The following is a 14,490-nucleotide window of genomic DNA, read 5'->3' as shown; positions in this document are numbered from 1 at the left end:
GCCTCTGGCTAGATAGGCCCTGTGATGAGGGGGAGACATGCTGGAGCAGGGCTGCAGCACTGAGTGCCACCAAGGACTTGTGTGCCTCCGTGCACTTCTCTTTTGGGGTAGGTTCCTGCAAGCTGCAAAGCTCCCTCTCCCTGTGGATCTGCTGCTGGAGCTGCATGCCAGGCACAGCTTCAAGGCAGACCAGAGGTGAGGCTGATTGGCTGTGTCTGGAAAATTGGGTTGTGCATTGGGAGACTTGGCAGTGCTGCAAATTCCTGAAAGGGAGGAGTAACACCGAGGGAGCAAGAGGTGAAAATCACCTCTAGAAATCTCACACTGCGTGAGTGAGACTGTGGGTCCACAGGAGAAGACTTTGAGTACAGTGCCAGTCTTTATGTTAGCCTGTGTCCTTGCATGCCCTCGGGTGGGAGACGTGCATAAAAAGCTCTTTGCACAGTTTGATGCGTGGAGAAGCCCCCGTGGATGCTGACCCAGAGCTGGTTTTGGATGCCAGCACGTAAGGCAGGGCTCTGGGGCCCCAGCTGGCCTGGGAGGAGCTGCAGTCAGCTGGTGTGTGCATGCAAGTCCCGGCAGGAATTCTGCAAGCCTGATACTGGTTCTGAGTGAGAAATCTGAGAGCACACACTACAGATCTGCTGCTATCCTGGACAGCATATCATCCCCATGTGTTGCCTCGGGTCAGGCTCATGTTTTGAGTAGAAGGACTCTGAATATTTGTTGTTCATGCTGTCCTGTTGTGCAGACAGCCTGTAAAAGCCTTTCCCTTCAATTTAACAAAATGGGATAAATCACTGTCCCTTGACAGGTCCATTAAACAAGCCCTGGAATCATCACTGGACTCTTATATGGAAGATCTTGCAAAGCCACCATGCAGGGATTCAGTTCTGTTCACCAGACAGGCTGGCCTCTGAAATGGAGCAAAAGGAGACACACAGAAGACAAGATGTTGCCACTCCTGGGGAAAGATGGAGATCACTTACTGGAAGAATCACAGCCACCAATGGAGTCCTTTTCCCAGGCTCTGGGAACCACCCTGGCCAAGTTGTGCTGGGGATTGGCTGCTGCCCCCTTTGTATTAATTTCTTCAGCTAAATGGTTTCTTCTGAGTATGTGAATATAATCAGAGTGTGTAAAACTCTCAGGTTTGACCCTTGCTGGGCTCAGTGCTTCTTGTGGTATAAATTTCTCAGGCATAACATAAATGTGTAATGGATTAAAGCTTTAATAGTATCCGTTCAGCAGTTGACTTAAGCAGGTGATGACAAGAGGGGCTGTAATGCTGCTTTTGTTGGATGAAGGATATGCTGGGCATGCTGCTTATGTGTAACCCAATAGCACTATTCTGTTAGTGGTCCTTGGTGGTAATTATTCCCCATCCTACTTCCTTTGTCCCCCCCCTCATTTGCCTCCAAAATGTCATTCTCCTGCTGAGGATGGGCAGGCACACACTTATCATTCCCTGCTGAGCTTGCTTGCCCTCAATAAATACATTCCAGGCTTATATTCAGGGCCTCTGGCCTAACTCTCATCCCCTGTGTGGAGGGCATAATTCCTGCTCCCCAGCTGGCATGAGCAAGGCATGGCCTGTTCAGAGCCTTTCCAGCAGTGATTGGCAGTGCTCCTGGGGAAGTTTAAAGATGCAGTGACCAAGCACTGCTCCCTGGCCCTGCTGTGTGTGCAGTGGCAGGGAGATCTCCCTTCCTGTTGTTATTAACCCAAAAGGTGTTTGCTGCTGGATCATTTCCAGTTCCTCGAGCACACAGGGAACCTGCAGCAGAGCTGGTCTCACACTGCAAGGTGGTGCTCACAAGGAATTGTTCCCAGTGTGACTCTATCCCTCCTTATTACTTGGCATTCTCTGTCAGGCTCGCAGTTGTGTTTGTGTTGGAAGGTCTGTCACGCACACAGGAAAATGCCTGGGCACTTGTATGTGCACACAGAATAGTCAGAGGGGATGGTTTCCGAGCAAATTTTATAGCCTGCCTTAATCCAAACTTCTGAGCTGCAAAACACAACTGCTTTGGATATGCTGATGCACACCAAATATAGGAGAACCCAGGATGCAGAGGACAGACCTCAGCTTTTTAAAAGATAAGGGGAAATAGCCCTTTAGCCAGCAAAGCTCACAGGTTTTAATAAAACAAGCTTCAAACTACTGATTGCTTTATATTACCATCAAAGTAGCCAAGCAATGAAAAGAAACATCCAAGCCTCTGGCACACAGGAACCTTCCAGTATATCACCCACTCATTACCTTGCTCCTTGATCTGTGACAGCTGAAAATTTAGGACTGTCTCTCCTAAATTGTCTCCCCTCCTGTATACCCATCTAGGCCTGAGACTATCATCTGTGCCTTGGTTCAGCTTACTTGCAGGGCCACAGGCTGTACAGTATCACTAAAAATAAACCAGGGCAAGTGCCTCATTCATCCACTCTCCTCTTGGTGCACTCTCCATGCAGCTGTCAATGGCTGGAAAGCATATCTGGAAATCTGCACAACAGTGAGGTTTGTGATTACAGAAATGATGACTCTGCATAGCAATAAATGCCACCCACAGCTTTTCTGGGAAAATTCAGACTCCTTGCTCTCTTTGGTGTGTGTGTGTTCACTTCAAACTTGAAATGATCTTGCACTGACATGAACACATATAGGGATGACAAAAGTGCCCTCTGAGCCTGGGAGGCACTGAATTTGCCCAAGAAAGACTGTGTCCCCTCAAGGTCTCCTAGGGTTAAATCCAAGACCTTTCCTTCCACCGCTGCTTCAGAAACAGGTCTGGTGGTTTGAAGGCTCAACTTCAGTTCATACATCTTTGTCATTGTGCCATTAACTAAACCAGAAATATCTGTCATTAACAATTAAATAGTGATTTATCTGCTTGCAGTGAAACTTTATGCTTTGACAAGTCAAGTCATCAATGGGGAGATGCAGTTCTACGCCAGGGCCAAGCACTTCTACCGGGATGTGCCAGCCACGGAAGAGGGAATGATGGGAGACTACATCGAGCTCTCCAACACAGACGTTGAATCCTCCAGGGAATTTCTCAGGAAGTTTGTTGGGGTGAGTCATCTAATCTCATCTTCTGCAGGAAGGAGTGGTGATGTGTCAAAATGACATGCCCAGTGCCCAGTCACATCTGTTTTAAATGGCTCCAGATATGCATTTTGCCTGTTCTTGCATCATTATTTACCTGTTTCACATCCTTTTGTCTAAAGCTGCAGTGAGGATTGTGCAAGGAGTTCTTAGGGGTGTGTTTGAATGGAGGATTAATTCTCAGTCCAGGACTGGGACCTTTCATGGTAAAACCCTTGCTGGCTTCAGCAGCAGATTTGTCTGTGCAAATTCCTGCAGTCCATTTGGGAAAGTAGCTGAGACTAAATGCCAAGTTTCTGGTTTGACTGTTTGTAGATATTAGTGAGAATGCTGCAACAAAACCCAGCCCTCCCCTCCCCATTTGCAATATATAGTATAGGCTTTACATTAGCAAAATATTTTTTCTTGAACATTCCAGTGTCACTGAGGACCATTTCAGGCAGATTACTAAAGGTCTGTAAACATCTTCAAAGGTCTGCTTTGACCTGAGTTGCAGAGAGATGCCAAGTGGGATTTTAAGACCAGTATCACTTTGATCCTTAGGTTTCTAAGAATCTTGTTCGTTCCTAAACGTGTGTTTGGTAATCTGAAATTCTTCAGAAGTGTGGCCTGATGGTTTCCTAACTGCCCTTCCCTCTTCACGGGGGGAGAGCCCACTAAATTAGCTCAACAACAGTATTAGATGCTAAAGAATCCACAAAACTACAGGAAAACAAATTTCTTAAGTCCTCCTGCTGACCAAATGACTAGTTCTATATAATGCTACCATAGATCTTTAATTTTCTGCTCCAGTGTACAAATTTGGGATAGCCAGATGACCTTTTTTTAGCCTTAATGATCCACTGGGGAAAAAAAACTGTTCAATAGGTTAATTACATGTTGTGTATGGAAAAAAAAAAGGATACAGTTGAAATGGATTGGGATGGAAAATGAGTGTGGCTTAACACAAAATAGAAATCCTGCATAGCAGTGAAGGGCAAGTGATGGCAAAGTTTGCTGTACCTGATAGAGGGAGGCTTTTGGAGCCGTGAGCCAGCAGGGCACAAGTGAGCAGCTATGTTTTTTTATGTTAACAGTCATTTGTGTTAATGCCAATGCAAAAAAAGGCTTTTCAGAGCCTCAGTGCCTCACCACGCTTTCTACACACACAAAATCAGATAGAAAGGAGGTTCAGTGAGGAGCTGAACGTGATGGTGACATTTCTGAATGACATTTCTGAAAATGGCATTTGCAGAAAAAACGAAATGCGGTCGAGGCACATTCTTTACATGTTATAGAAGACTTGTTTTAAGGACATTTGTGGAGTTCAAGTGGTGCATAACTGTGTGCTCAGGGAAGGATTTCACGCTTCCTAGACATCACATGGAGTTGGTTCCCTGAGCAGCAGGTTTGTATCACACTCTTACACTTTCCCATCTCCAAGACCCAAAAAGGAAAGAAGTACAGTCTGCACCAGAGTTTCACATGCCAAAGAGAAGTCATACCCAATGCATCAGGTGTGATGACAGACACAGAATACTCCAGAGCAGAACTCCTATAATTAGCCAGGGATAGAAAGGATACTCTGAATGGCCAAGATCAAACAAGAAAAAAAAAAAGAAACAGAAAGGAATCTGCTCGTTTTGCTTATTTTGCTGATTTAATTTGTTAAAGCTTGTCCTCTGTTGAGGTGCAGTCAATTGGTTATGTTACTTATGGTTTATTTTCCTTTCTCACTGCTGAAATTTGAATCCTGCTCCACCAGATACAGATATTTACTGGCTGTCTGTAGCAGTGACTTTATCCTAAATCTGATTTGAGTTATGTCTTACCAAGTTTATGGCTCTATGAAAAGGTGTTTTGTCCAATAAGGTGATCAAGATAGAAAAAGCCCAATCTTCTGCTTCACCCTCATATAAACTATAATTTCTTTTTAAGAGAAGTTTAACAAAATTGGAAAATAGGAAAATTAATTTCAGATCAGCTAAACAATTTTTTATTGTTTTACCCTCTGAAGAACTTTTCCCTTTGTTTTCAAGAGTTCAAGTCAGTTCCAAAATAAAAAACACTCTTTAGAAATGAAAAGTTGACAAGTTTGGTTTCTTTTTTCCTTGAAAGTCGTGAAAAAGAAGTCTTTTGACATTTTCAACATTCTTTCCCATGTTCTTTTGGCTATAACTGTTCTCTAGATTTGAAATACCAGTTTCACAGAGAGTTTTATTCTTCAAAAACTTTATATTCTGGCAAAACTAGTGCTCCTTGAAAAACAGTTGCCCGGTTCCACTCAAATTACCCCTCTTGAGTCAGTTTGGCTGGTGTGGAAATGCCACACAGTGACATTTCCCTTCCATGACTGATGTTGCATACCTTCAGGTATGGCATTTCTTAGCATGATTCTTAGCACCACTGTAAACTGAGCTACAGAGTTCTGTACCATTGGAGAATTTATCTTGCCTGGGCACATGGAAGGAATTACAGAAAGGACTGAGAACTTCACTTATATTTTAGCCTGTCTCCCTCCCAGGCGAGTCAAACGGAGTTGAAAGTGCCACTGTGCTCAAGTTAAGAGGTTTTATGTGTGTGTGGGCAGAACTCAAACCAAGAGCAACATGCCCTGAGCCAAGAGTGCTGTGCAGACAAGCTCCAGGCTGTCTCAGGTACAGCCCTACATGAAGGGTTATCAGCAGAGCTCCAGCCCTGGATATTTATGGCAGTGTGTTAATGCCAGGTAAAGCCTTGATGTCCACACAGACACTGTGTTTTCAAGTGCCTGATCCAGAGGTAGTGAGTAAAAAAGAAAATAAAGAAAACAAAGAAACCATTAATTCAGGAACAGTTGTGAGCTATAGGTGTGTAAAATAATACAGAAGGAGGTTATGTTAACTTTATAGCTCCCTTTCTGCCCTAAACCCTTTCTCCCTTTCTAGCCTCCAGTTCATCTGCCTCAATGGTTACTTGCTGAATTAAAAGCTTCTTGAAAGTGATTTTTCTCCTATTTGATCAGGATAATGGAAGAGATGTTGTTGAAAACATGCTTTTTTTTATTTTAATTTAGAAGGAAAACTACTATGATTTTTATCCATTTCTTGAACTCTGATTTCCTTTTTATCCTGCATACCTACATTTCCTTCCTGCCCTTCCAAGACCTGAAGTAGCATCAAGAACATATTCCACAGCTCTTTTATCCCTAAGGAAATTTTTGGCCATCCTATTCAGCTTCACAGAAGAATTTGTGGGTGAATATGTGTCCTAAAGGGTGGTGATTCTGTGGGGAGGCAGGTAGTCAGAGGAGCAGTCAGTCTTAAATTTTGAAGCCTGTTCTGGCTTACAGTTCTCACTTATACTATTTTTTTAAATAAGGAGTCTGATTTTCAACTCAATTAGACTTTTGGGAAAATGATTGGCTTCCAAAGAAAATGTTAATACTCTGTCAAAGCCCTGAGCACTTCCAAACTGAAAATATATTAGCTGAACATGGAATTATGTCAACATTTTCATTACAGACGGAGCCGTGGTTTTTCACAAGGCTTCTCAACTGACTGCCTGATGCTCTCGCTCCTTTTCAGCGAAGTGTGGGATCAAACTTCATCTCCCATGGTTGTTCCCTTTCCTTCCTCTCGATGGCAAACAGGGGTGTGTCATCAGAGGTCCTTGCCGTGACATATCACGGGAGATGAATTCCCTGTTTTGAGTGAGCTGCTGGGATTGTAGATTCTCTCAATCACAAATGTTGAGGGAGCTACGTGGCTTTTTGTCGAATTCTGGCGGTTGTTTTGGTAAATCCTCCCAGTTTTCTCACCAGCTTTCTCAGAGACTTTTACTTGATCAGATCACTAGACCAGCATGTGCCTGCTGGCAAACAATATGGAAAACCACCTTGTAGAGATCCAAGACACAGTTCCTTCTCCTTTCATGAGCTCCTTGCTACAGCTTAGTCTGGTCCTCAGGAAAAGCCACGTGCTCCTAAGTGCAGCCTGTGAATGAGCAATGGCTCCCATTTTCTGGCTAACTACAAACAGGTAGTCTCCAGAGTCCTGTAGGGTTGAAGGCTTGTGGGCTCTTGCACACATCAGGAGATTAATCTTCCTGGTATACAAATTGGGACCAGCAGCCCTGGGGACTGGTGAGAGCCCTTGAGACGCGTGTGCTCTTTCTACAGTTACTCCATGTAATCGGATGCTCAGCTGGGCTATTCATAGTCATGTCATTGACAGTGCTGTCCTTTGACCTTAATAATCTACTGAATTACCCACTGAAGCAAGGCCAGAAAAGTGTGAGTTACATGATTTATGCTTGATCATTACAGAGGGGGTCTCCCAATAAGTGGGAAGAGCAAGACTTTTCCTGGGCTTATTTCCTTTCAGAGCAGTGAAGTTGCAGCAGGGACTTTGGCCCATAGCTTTCACTTCAGCTCGGTTCCAGGGGACAGGGAAAAGGTGTTTACATTTGCTTTTAATGTATTTGTTCAACAGATAACTTTGGCCAGGGGAGCTCCAATCCCACACTCAGTGCCTGTGCAGACTTAGAATTTCTGTTTTACAGGACAACAGCAGGCTCTTAAGAGCCTTTTTATAGCTAGAATGGAAGCTTTAGGGGTGAAATACAGCTTTCATTATAAAGCTCCTTTTACAGCACTTATTATTTTCTCATCGCCTTAGCCTTTGTACCATGTTTTTTCATGTCTGATCTCTGTCCAAAGATGACATTTATGAAGAAAAAAGGAACAGTTAAGCAAAATCTGTTCAATCATCTTTCTTGTTGCTATGCCTAAAAGAAATCCTGTATATGCTCCAGCCAAAACTTTGTGAGCTGTCACACATTACCTACCACTCCAAGATCTTTGTTCAAACACAGCTTGTTTTAAGAACTGCATCCCTGATCCCAGGGATTTTGTGTATCTGCAGAAATGTCTGTGGGAACCTTGGGAGTTCTGTGCTGCAGAAGTTACTGCTTGCATGCACTATTTGGGATATGCTTCCTTTTCTGTTAAGCCTTTACAGGGCACAGAATGAGGCTTATCCGGCCATGCAGTCGGCTGTCAGGTGTGAATATTTGAAGTTGCAAGGACTTTACAAGGAGCAGTGGATCCTCTGAGAATGCTAGGAGCTTCTGAAAGACTTTTTCTCTTCTTGTACCAAGCAAAAACTTAAAATCCAGTAAGGAAGTCCCCCCAGCAGCAGCCTGGGAATGTGGCAGCCCAGCTGGGCTCACACAGCGGTACCCAGGGCTGGACTGATTCTTACCAATCCTGCAACAGCCCTGCAGAAAAAAGGAGACAAGATCTGGTGGGCTAAAGGCCATAGTGGATAACACAGTTGCTGTGATCTTTCAGGTGTGGTGTTTTTCAGATTTCAGATTCTCTTCTTGTGTCCCACAGGGGGTGGGGAAGGCCGGCACCAACCGCGCCCTGGACTGTGGCTCTGGGATAGGTCGTATCAGCAAACACGTCCTGCTGCCGGTTTTCAAGAGCGTGGAGCTGGTGGATATGATGGAGAATTTCCTGGCCGAGGTCCCGAACTACCTGCAGGGCAAGGAGGACAGAGTAGAGATGTATTATTGCAAAAGCCTCCAGGAATTCACTCCAGCCCCACAGAGATACGACGTCATCTGGATTCAGTGGGTTTCAGGTTAGTGCAGCATCAGTCATCCAGCCCCACGTCTCAGAGAATATACAGCCTGTGCTCAAGAATGGTGCAGCTGTAAAGGGAGGTTCTCAGACTTTTGGGACTGCTTCCTAAAATATCACAAGAGGCTTCTGAGAGTTCCCCCAAGCCATGTGCACACTGGGTACAAATTAAGTGGGTTTTTTTCAGGTCAGGTACTGGAGGAAGGTTCCTGGAAAGCAGCCTGGATGCTGAGGTGCAGCTGAGGAGGAGGCCTTATATATGGGTTTTCTTGAGCAGGAATCCTGCTTCTTACTTGCCCTTGCTGCAGACAGATACACCAATGCCTGTAAATCAGATCATGTCTTATACATGCACTGATACTTATTAAACAGATTCCCTTAGCTATGTCCCACAGCAGACTCTCCTATAGGAAATATCTGATGTTTCTGCTGCAGTGAATATCCTGTAGCATTTAGAGCAACAGACTGGCAATCAGATAATGTGGGCCATGTTTCTTACATGTGTAAGAAAGAAAATAATTTTTCCTAGCAAACTTGCTGCAGAAAGAGGGTTTTCTCCTAATCTGTGGATCAAAGTGTCCATGATGCATTTGCAGCTGGCAGAAGGCATTATTTTAAAGCACAAGAGGAGGTCTGAACAACTCCTTTTACCAAAACACTGGAGATAGTTTCTTGCTAGACAAAAAGAAAGATGAAGGTAGAGAGATTAGCACAGGAGATGGTTTTATTCAGGAACACTTACTTGTCCTTTACACACAGTCTTAAAGTGTAATGAAACTGAGCTACTTAGAACAAGTCTTTACAACTGTACAAACAAACCAGTATCATTTTCCTTTGTGTTTTTGCTTTTCTTGAATAACGAGTCATTGCAGTAAATGTAGCTCCTGCCTCATCTTTTGAGCAAATCTGAGTCAACCTGAGGATGAATGAGCTCAGACCTGTCCCATGCTCTGCTGGTCAGCTTTGTGGCTGCTGCCAAAGGCAGTGTGTGCCTTTTGTTTGGCATAGACACCTATCTGAATCTTCTTCCTCCGTCAAATTCAAGGAAATAGTAATTATCTTAATCATTAATCAAACTTCTACCCCATCCTGAATTTGGCTGAAATATGCCAACAAGTTCATTTGGTGGAGCAAAAGCAGGACTGTCTGCTAGAGAGCCATACCTTGAAGATCTCATTTTCTTGGGAAACTACACTAAAAGTCACATTAAGAGAACAATAAGTTCCAAATCAGTGCTCAAAAGCTTCAAGGAATCTTGCCATTGCAATCTTGATTTTTCTTATGAATGCATAAGCATGTGAGCCCTAGCAGTTATTTAAATAAATAAAAAAAAAAGGCAAGTTTACATTTCATATAGAAATTACCATTTCCCTTCAACTTGAAAAGTATTCAGCTTTAGGCTTGGGGGCTTTTTTCTTTCTCCTTTTTTTGGGAGAGGTGGTTAAAGAAACTTGTCATGCTCTGTCGAAATGTTGTTTTGAAATGACAACTTCCAGCTATTAAAGTTTAAATCTTCCATCCAGAAAACTAAATATTTGACGAGAAAATACAAACTATCTCTTTTTTCAAGTTTTTCACTCAGTTTCTGATCACCTGTCCTTGTTAATTCATGTTAGATGTTTCACACATGAGAGTTCTCACTTTGATCTTCTCTGAGCCCTACACCACTGTCCTCAGCGTAACAGAAGTCCTGATCTTTGAGAAGGAAGGATAAAACCCAGCATCTCCATAACATATTGAAAAAAGTACTACTTTTAAATGTATGCCTATATGCAGAAATCCCAGAAGTGTGGAGTAATACAAAGAGTTCAATTAGCAGGTCTTGCATTCCTCGTTGCATCTTTGATCCAGAACTCCACTGAAGGGTCCATAATGTTACACAAAGTCATAGAGATTTTTTAGCATTAAAAGACAGAATGGATTAGTTGTTACCTATTTGGATTATCTAGATTACCTGTTAGATTATCTAGTTTGACCTACTCTATATCACAAGCTATTATATTCGTTCCTTTACCCTTGTACTGAGTCGCTAGTTTGTGTTCAATTAAAATATATCTTGAGAAGTTCAACCACTTGATTTGAGGTCTTCAAGAGGTGGTAAACACCACTTCTGTTGGTAGTTTCCAATGGGTAATTGCTTACACTGTTAAGCAGTTGTCACTTATTCCCAATATGAATTTGTCTGGCTCCAGCTTCCTGCCACTGATTCTTATTATGGCTTTAACCACCAGATTAAAGAACCCTTCAGCACCCAGTATTTTCTCCACTCTCCTCACTGGCTTCTGTCCACATCTGTTGCTACTACTAACATGGTTCCTAAATCTTGATTTGAGTTTAGATCTGTTGATCTCATTGATTTGCCCAACTTTTCCTAATTAAATCTGTCGGGACTAGAACTCCTGCAATGAACAGAGTGTGGAGACTCAGGTCAAGGCACCATTCTGATGTGTGCAGGGGGGGTCTGGGTGGTTACCAGTGATCTATTTTCCATCTTTTCATCTGTAGGCTATCTGACAGATAAAGATCTCCTGGAGTTTCTCATCCGGTGCCAGAATGGCTTGAAGGCTAATGGTGTTATCATTCTCAAGGACAATGTAGCCAGGGAGGGCTGTACCCTGGATTGCCTGGACAGCAGCGTGATCCGAGACCTGAACATCCTCCACAGCCTCATTGAAATGAGCGGGCTCACCATCCTGCGGGAGGAGAGGCAGGAGGGATTCCCTGAGCAGTGTGTCCCTGTCTGGATGTTGGCCATGCAGAAAGGCCCTGGCCATTCCTGATTGCCTGGTGGAACTGCAGAGACTGGACTATGGGTGAACCACTGGACTGGGAAGAGGAAAAGCATCTGTTGGAATACTCCTAACCATGCACTGCTGCTACTGCAGCTCTAGGGCAGCAGCTCCTGAAGGGTCAGGAGAGAATTACAATGGAGTCAGCTTCTCCAGGGAATTGTCTGCTTCTAAATCCTGCCCACTTCGTCATTCTTTCCATTTTTAAAAGTCTTTCTAACAGCTCCTTGTTGGATCTCTCTTTCATTAAGGAGTCAGTACTGGATAAAACTTAACTAGTAGAAAATAATTAGGGCTGAATTTTCTGTAGTTGCTAATACATTTTGGAGTGTTCTGTATGAGGTGTTAAATAAGCCTGGTTTTTACTATAGCACTTAAATCTTCTTGGAATTTAAGAGGGTTGTGTCAGATCACTGAAGCAGGAAATTCAAATAACTTCTTGGAAAACTGAACCCGAATTTTGACTGTTCTCACTATCTGTACTTTAAAATATTTAAACCAAAAATCTAAGGGAAGTTTTATCTTTTTGTTGGCATCAGCTATGCAGTTAATTTATTTTTTTCATTTCTGTCAATTTGGACAATAAACCAACCTGGTTAATTTTCCATTTTCAGGAACTACTTCATCTTCCTGATGTTTCTGCCACAGAACAATAGTGGTGCATAAGGGATTTCACACTCTGGGGGAGAACTTAGCTGACAAATATATGCATGTTTGCATTGAAATTTTGTGAAAAGCTTGCCCCACAAATTACATTCTGGAAAATATTTTTTTCAAAATGTTCACAGTGGAAACCACTTGAAAGCTTCTCTTTATTATTCATACCACTGTGCCTTTCTTTCTTTCCCACATTGGGAACAAGTCTGGCACCATATGCAGAGCTAATGGGATTTCATGGGCCGTTAATAGTAAGACTATAAGAAGAACTAATACAGTATTGTATTAATTAACAGCTGTGCTAAACTGCAGAGGGTGTTAGTGCAACCAAAAGCTTCTATGATTTATACTCAAACAGCAGCTGTATAAGCCTGGATTTGAAAACACTAACACACACCCCATCTCCTTAAGGCTCACAGAAATTATGCATTAAACCTCTTGTCCTCTTCACTCAGGCACTGAAAATGCTGTAAGAGGACAGAGATTTATTTTGCAAACAAATTCAGAATTTGAAATTCTGTTTTCGTTCTGAATGGAGGCAGGAAGGGAGAATTTTGAAATTCTTTATGAAGGAAAACCACGAAACCACAGTTTTCCAAGTTGATTAATTTTTTTTTATTAAGGCAAAATAAAATATTTCTTTTGAATTGAACATTTGAAATAAATTGCACTTAAAATGTTATTAAGGCTTGTTCAAAATTTTAACAGTTAATGGTGATGTTAGAAAGAACTGCTCTGACTGTCAGAATTTTTATCATGTCTTACTCCCCTAAAATGCAATTCTTGCAAAGCTTTTTAGACTTTATAAAGAGTTGCATAATGACAAACCTCCGTGTTCTGATGGAGAGGAGTTCTATAAAACATCCTTCACATGACTGTAGGCACAATTGGCCGTGTCAAATACTGTCAGCTGTGTTAGATTAACTAAAAAAGAAGCCTGAAGATATTGAGATCAGGGAACCTCTCAGCTGGATTTTAGTGCACATAGCCATCCTTTGATAACAAATCTCCAGTTTTGATTTTAATTGCATAACTCATCTTCTCTAGCAGTATGGTTGCACATGCTGAGAATTTCCAGTTTATGGCAGAGGGCTTTCTGCCATCAAATCTTATCCTGTAACTCTGCTGTTTATGTTCCATTGCTAATTGTAGCATTAAGGAAAACCACCCTGTGATTTGGTGAATATTCTGGTGTGTCTTATAGCCTAGAAAGCCATAACACAGATGCTTCTGGGATGTTTTGGCTAATTCTTCCATTCTGTTTAACTGGTAATGGACACAAATTTAGTATGTAACATTGTTAGAAACCTTAGGTGAACACTTGCATTCTGGAATTGTCCCCAGAACTAAGGGCTTCACATTCCCTTTGAGCCACTTCCATTGCTTTCATTCTACCAAGGCTGCTAAAAACTGATGTGGACTTTGTGTGCATATGAGTACGTGCAGATAGTTGAAGGAATCTTAGAATCATAGAATATCTTGAGTTGGAAGTGACCCACAAGGATCATCAAAGTCCAGCTCCTGGACACCCCAAGAATCCCACCATGTACCTGAGAACATTGTCCAAACACTTCTTGAGCTCTGTCAGGCTTGGTCATTTGTTTTTTCAGGAAAAGGCATCAGTCCTAAAATTAGTAACACTGGTTAGCAGTAAGAGGAGAATATTTTAAAGGCCTCTACATGGATTACAAATTCATTTGTCCTTCACCCTTTTTTCTTCCAGCCAGAGACATCTGCCATGGTGCAGAATACTTGGACTGCAGGAGATCCTTGTACAGTGTCTGTGCCAGGCATAAATTAGTGGTGCTGGTCACTGCAATGGTGAGAGAACAGCACTGTTGGAATAGGGAAGTAAAGAATTCTATACAAATCTAAACAGCTGCCACATCTCACAGGGCAGAATAAATCAGCTGGTCGTGTACACACCAGAGTGGGTGCAGTTCAGTAATGAGAGACGTGGTTCCAAGATGGATATAGAATGCAAAGTGGTTTAGGATGAAAAGCAGAATATAAATGACTGGTGTGGTTACCAGTGAAATACATTTTTCAGGGTAAAAATGTTCTTCCTATGTTTTGTATATCTTTCCTATTTGAATTTCCAGAATGCATATACATAAACATATAATGAAAATTGGTTCCCTTAACTATGTGTGAAGAGAGAAAAGTAAAATCTTAATTTAGTAGAAAAACCCATATTTCATGGTTTCCACATTCCTGGAAATTAATGTTTCATGGCTATGTTACTTCCACAGTAAAATAGTAAAGCTTTTCTGGTGACATAATGAACCTCAAGAGTAAAGAAACACAAGCCCTTCAGGAGCTTAAATGCATGAGAT

At 42.3% G+C, this 14,490-nt stretch overlaps 1 protein-coding gene across 1 annotated transcript in view; it reads left to right on the top strand.

The window, feature by feature from the left end:
- The window catches only part of NTMT2 (N-terminal Xaa-Pro-Lys N-methyltransferase 2), a 28,825-nt gene extending 16,711 nt beyond the window's left edge, over positions 1 to 12,114 (top strand). Inside the window, exons 3-5 of the mRNA XM_051806911.1 lie at positions 2,895 to 3,070; positions 8,460 to 8,709; positions 11,214 to 12,114. Coding sequence (XP_051662871.1) covers positions 2,895 to 3,070; positions 8,460 to 8,709; positions 11,214 to 11,488 — 701 coding nt within the window. The 3' untranslated portion in view covers positions 11,489 to 12,114. The remainder of the gene's footprint in view (positions 1 to 2,894; positions 3,071 to 8,459; positions 8,710 to 11,213) is intronic.
- The last annotated feature ends 2,376 nt before the right edge of the window (positions 12,115 to 14,490 follow it).

This window comes from Manacus candei, unplaced genomic scaffold (genome assembly GCF_025592945.1).
Source record: "Manacus candei isolate 608988 ecotype Guabito, Panama unplaced genomic scaffold, ASM2559294v1 h1tg000005l, whole genome shotgun sequence".
In the NCBI taxonomy this organism is placed as follows: domain Eukaryota; kingdom Metazoa; phylum Chordata; class Aves; order Passeriformes; family Pipridae; genus Manacus; species Manacus candei.
Note: the sequence above shows the minus strand (reverse complement) of the source record. Positions and strands in the feature narration are given on the sequence as shown.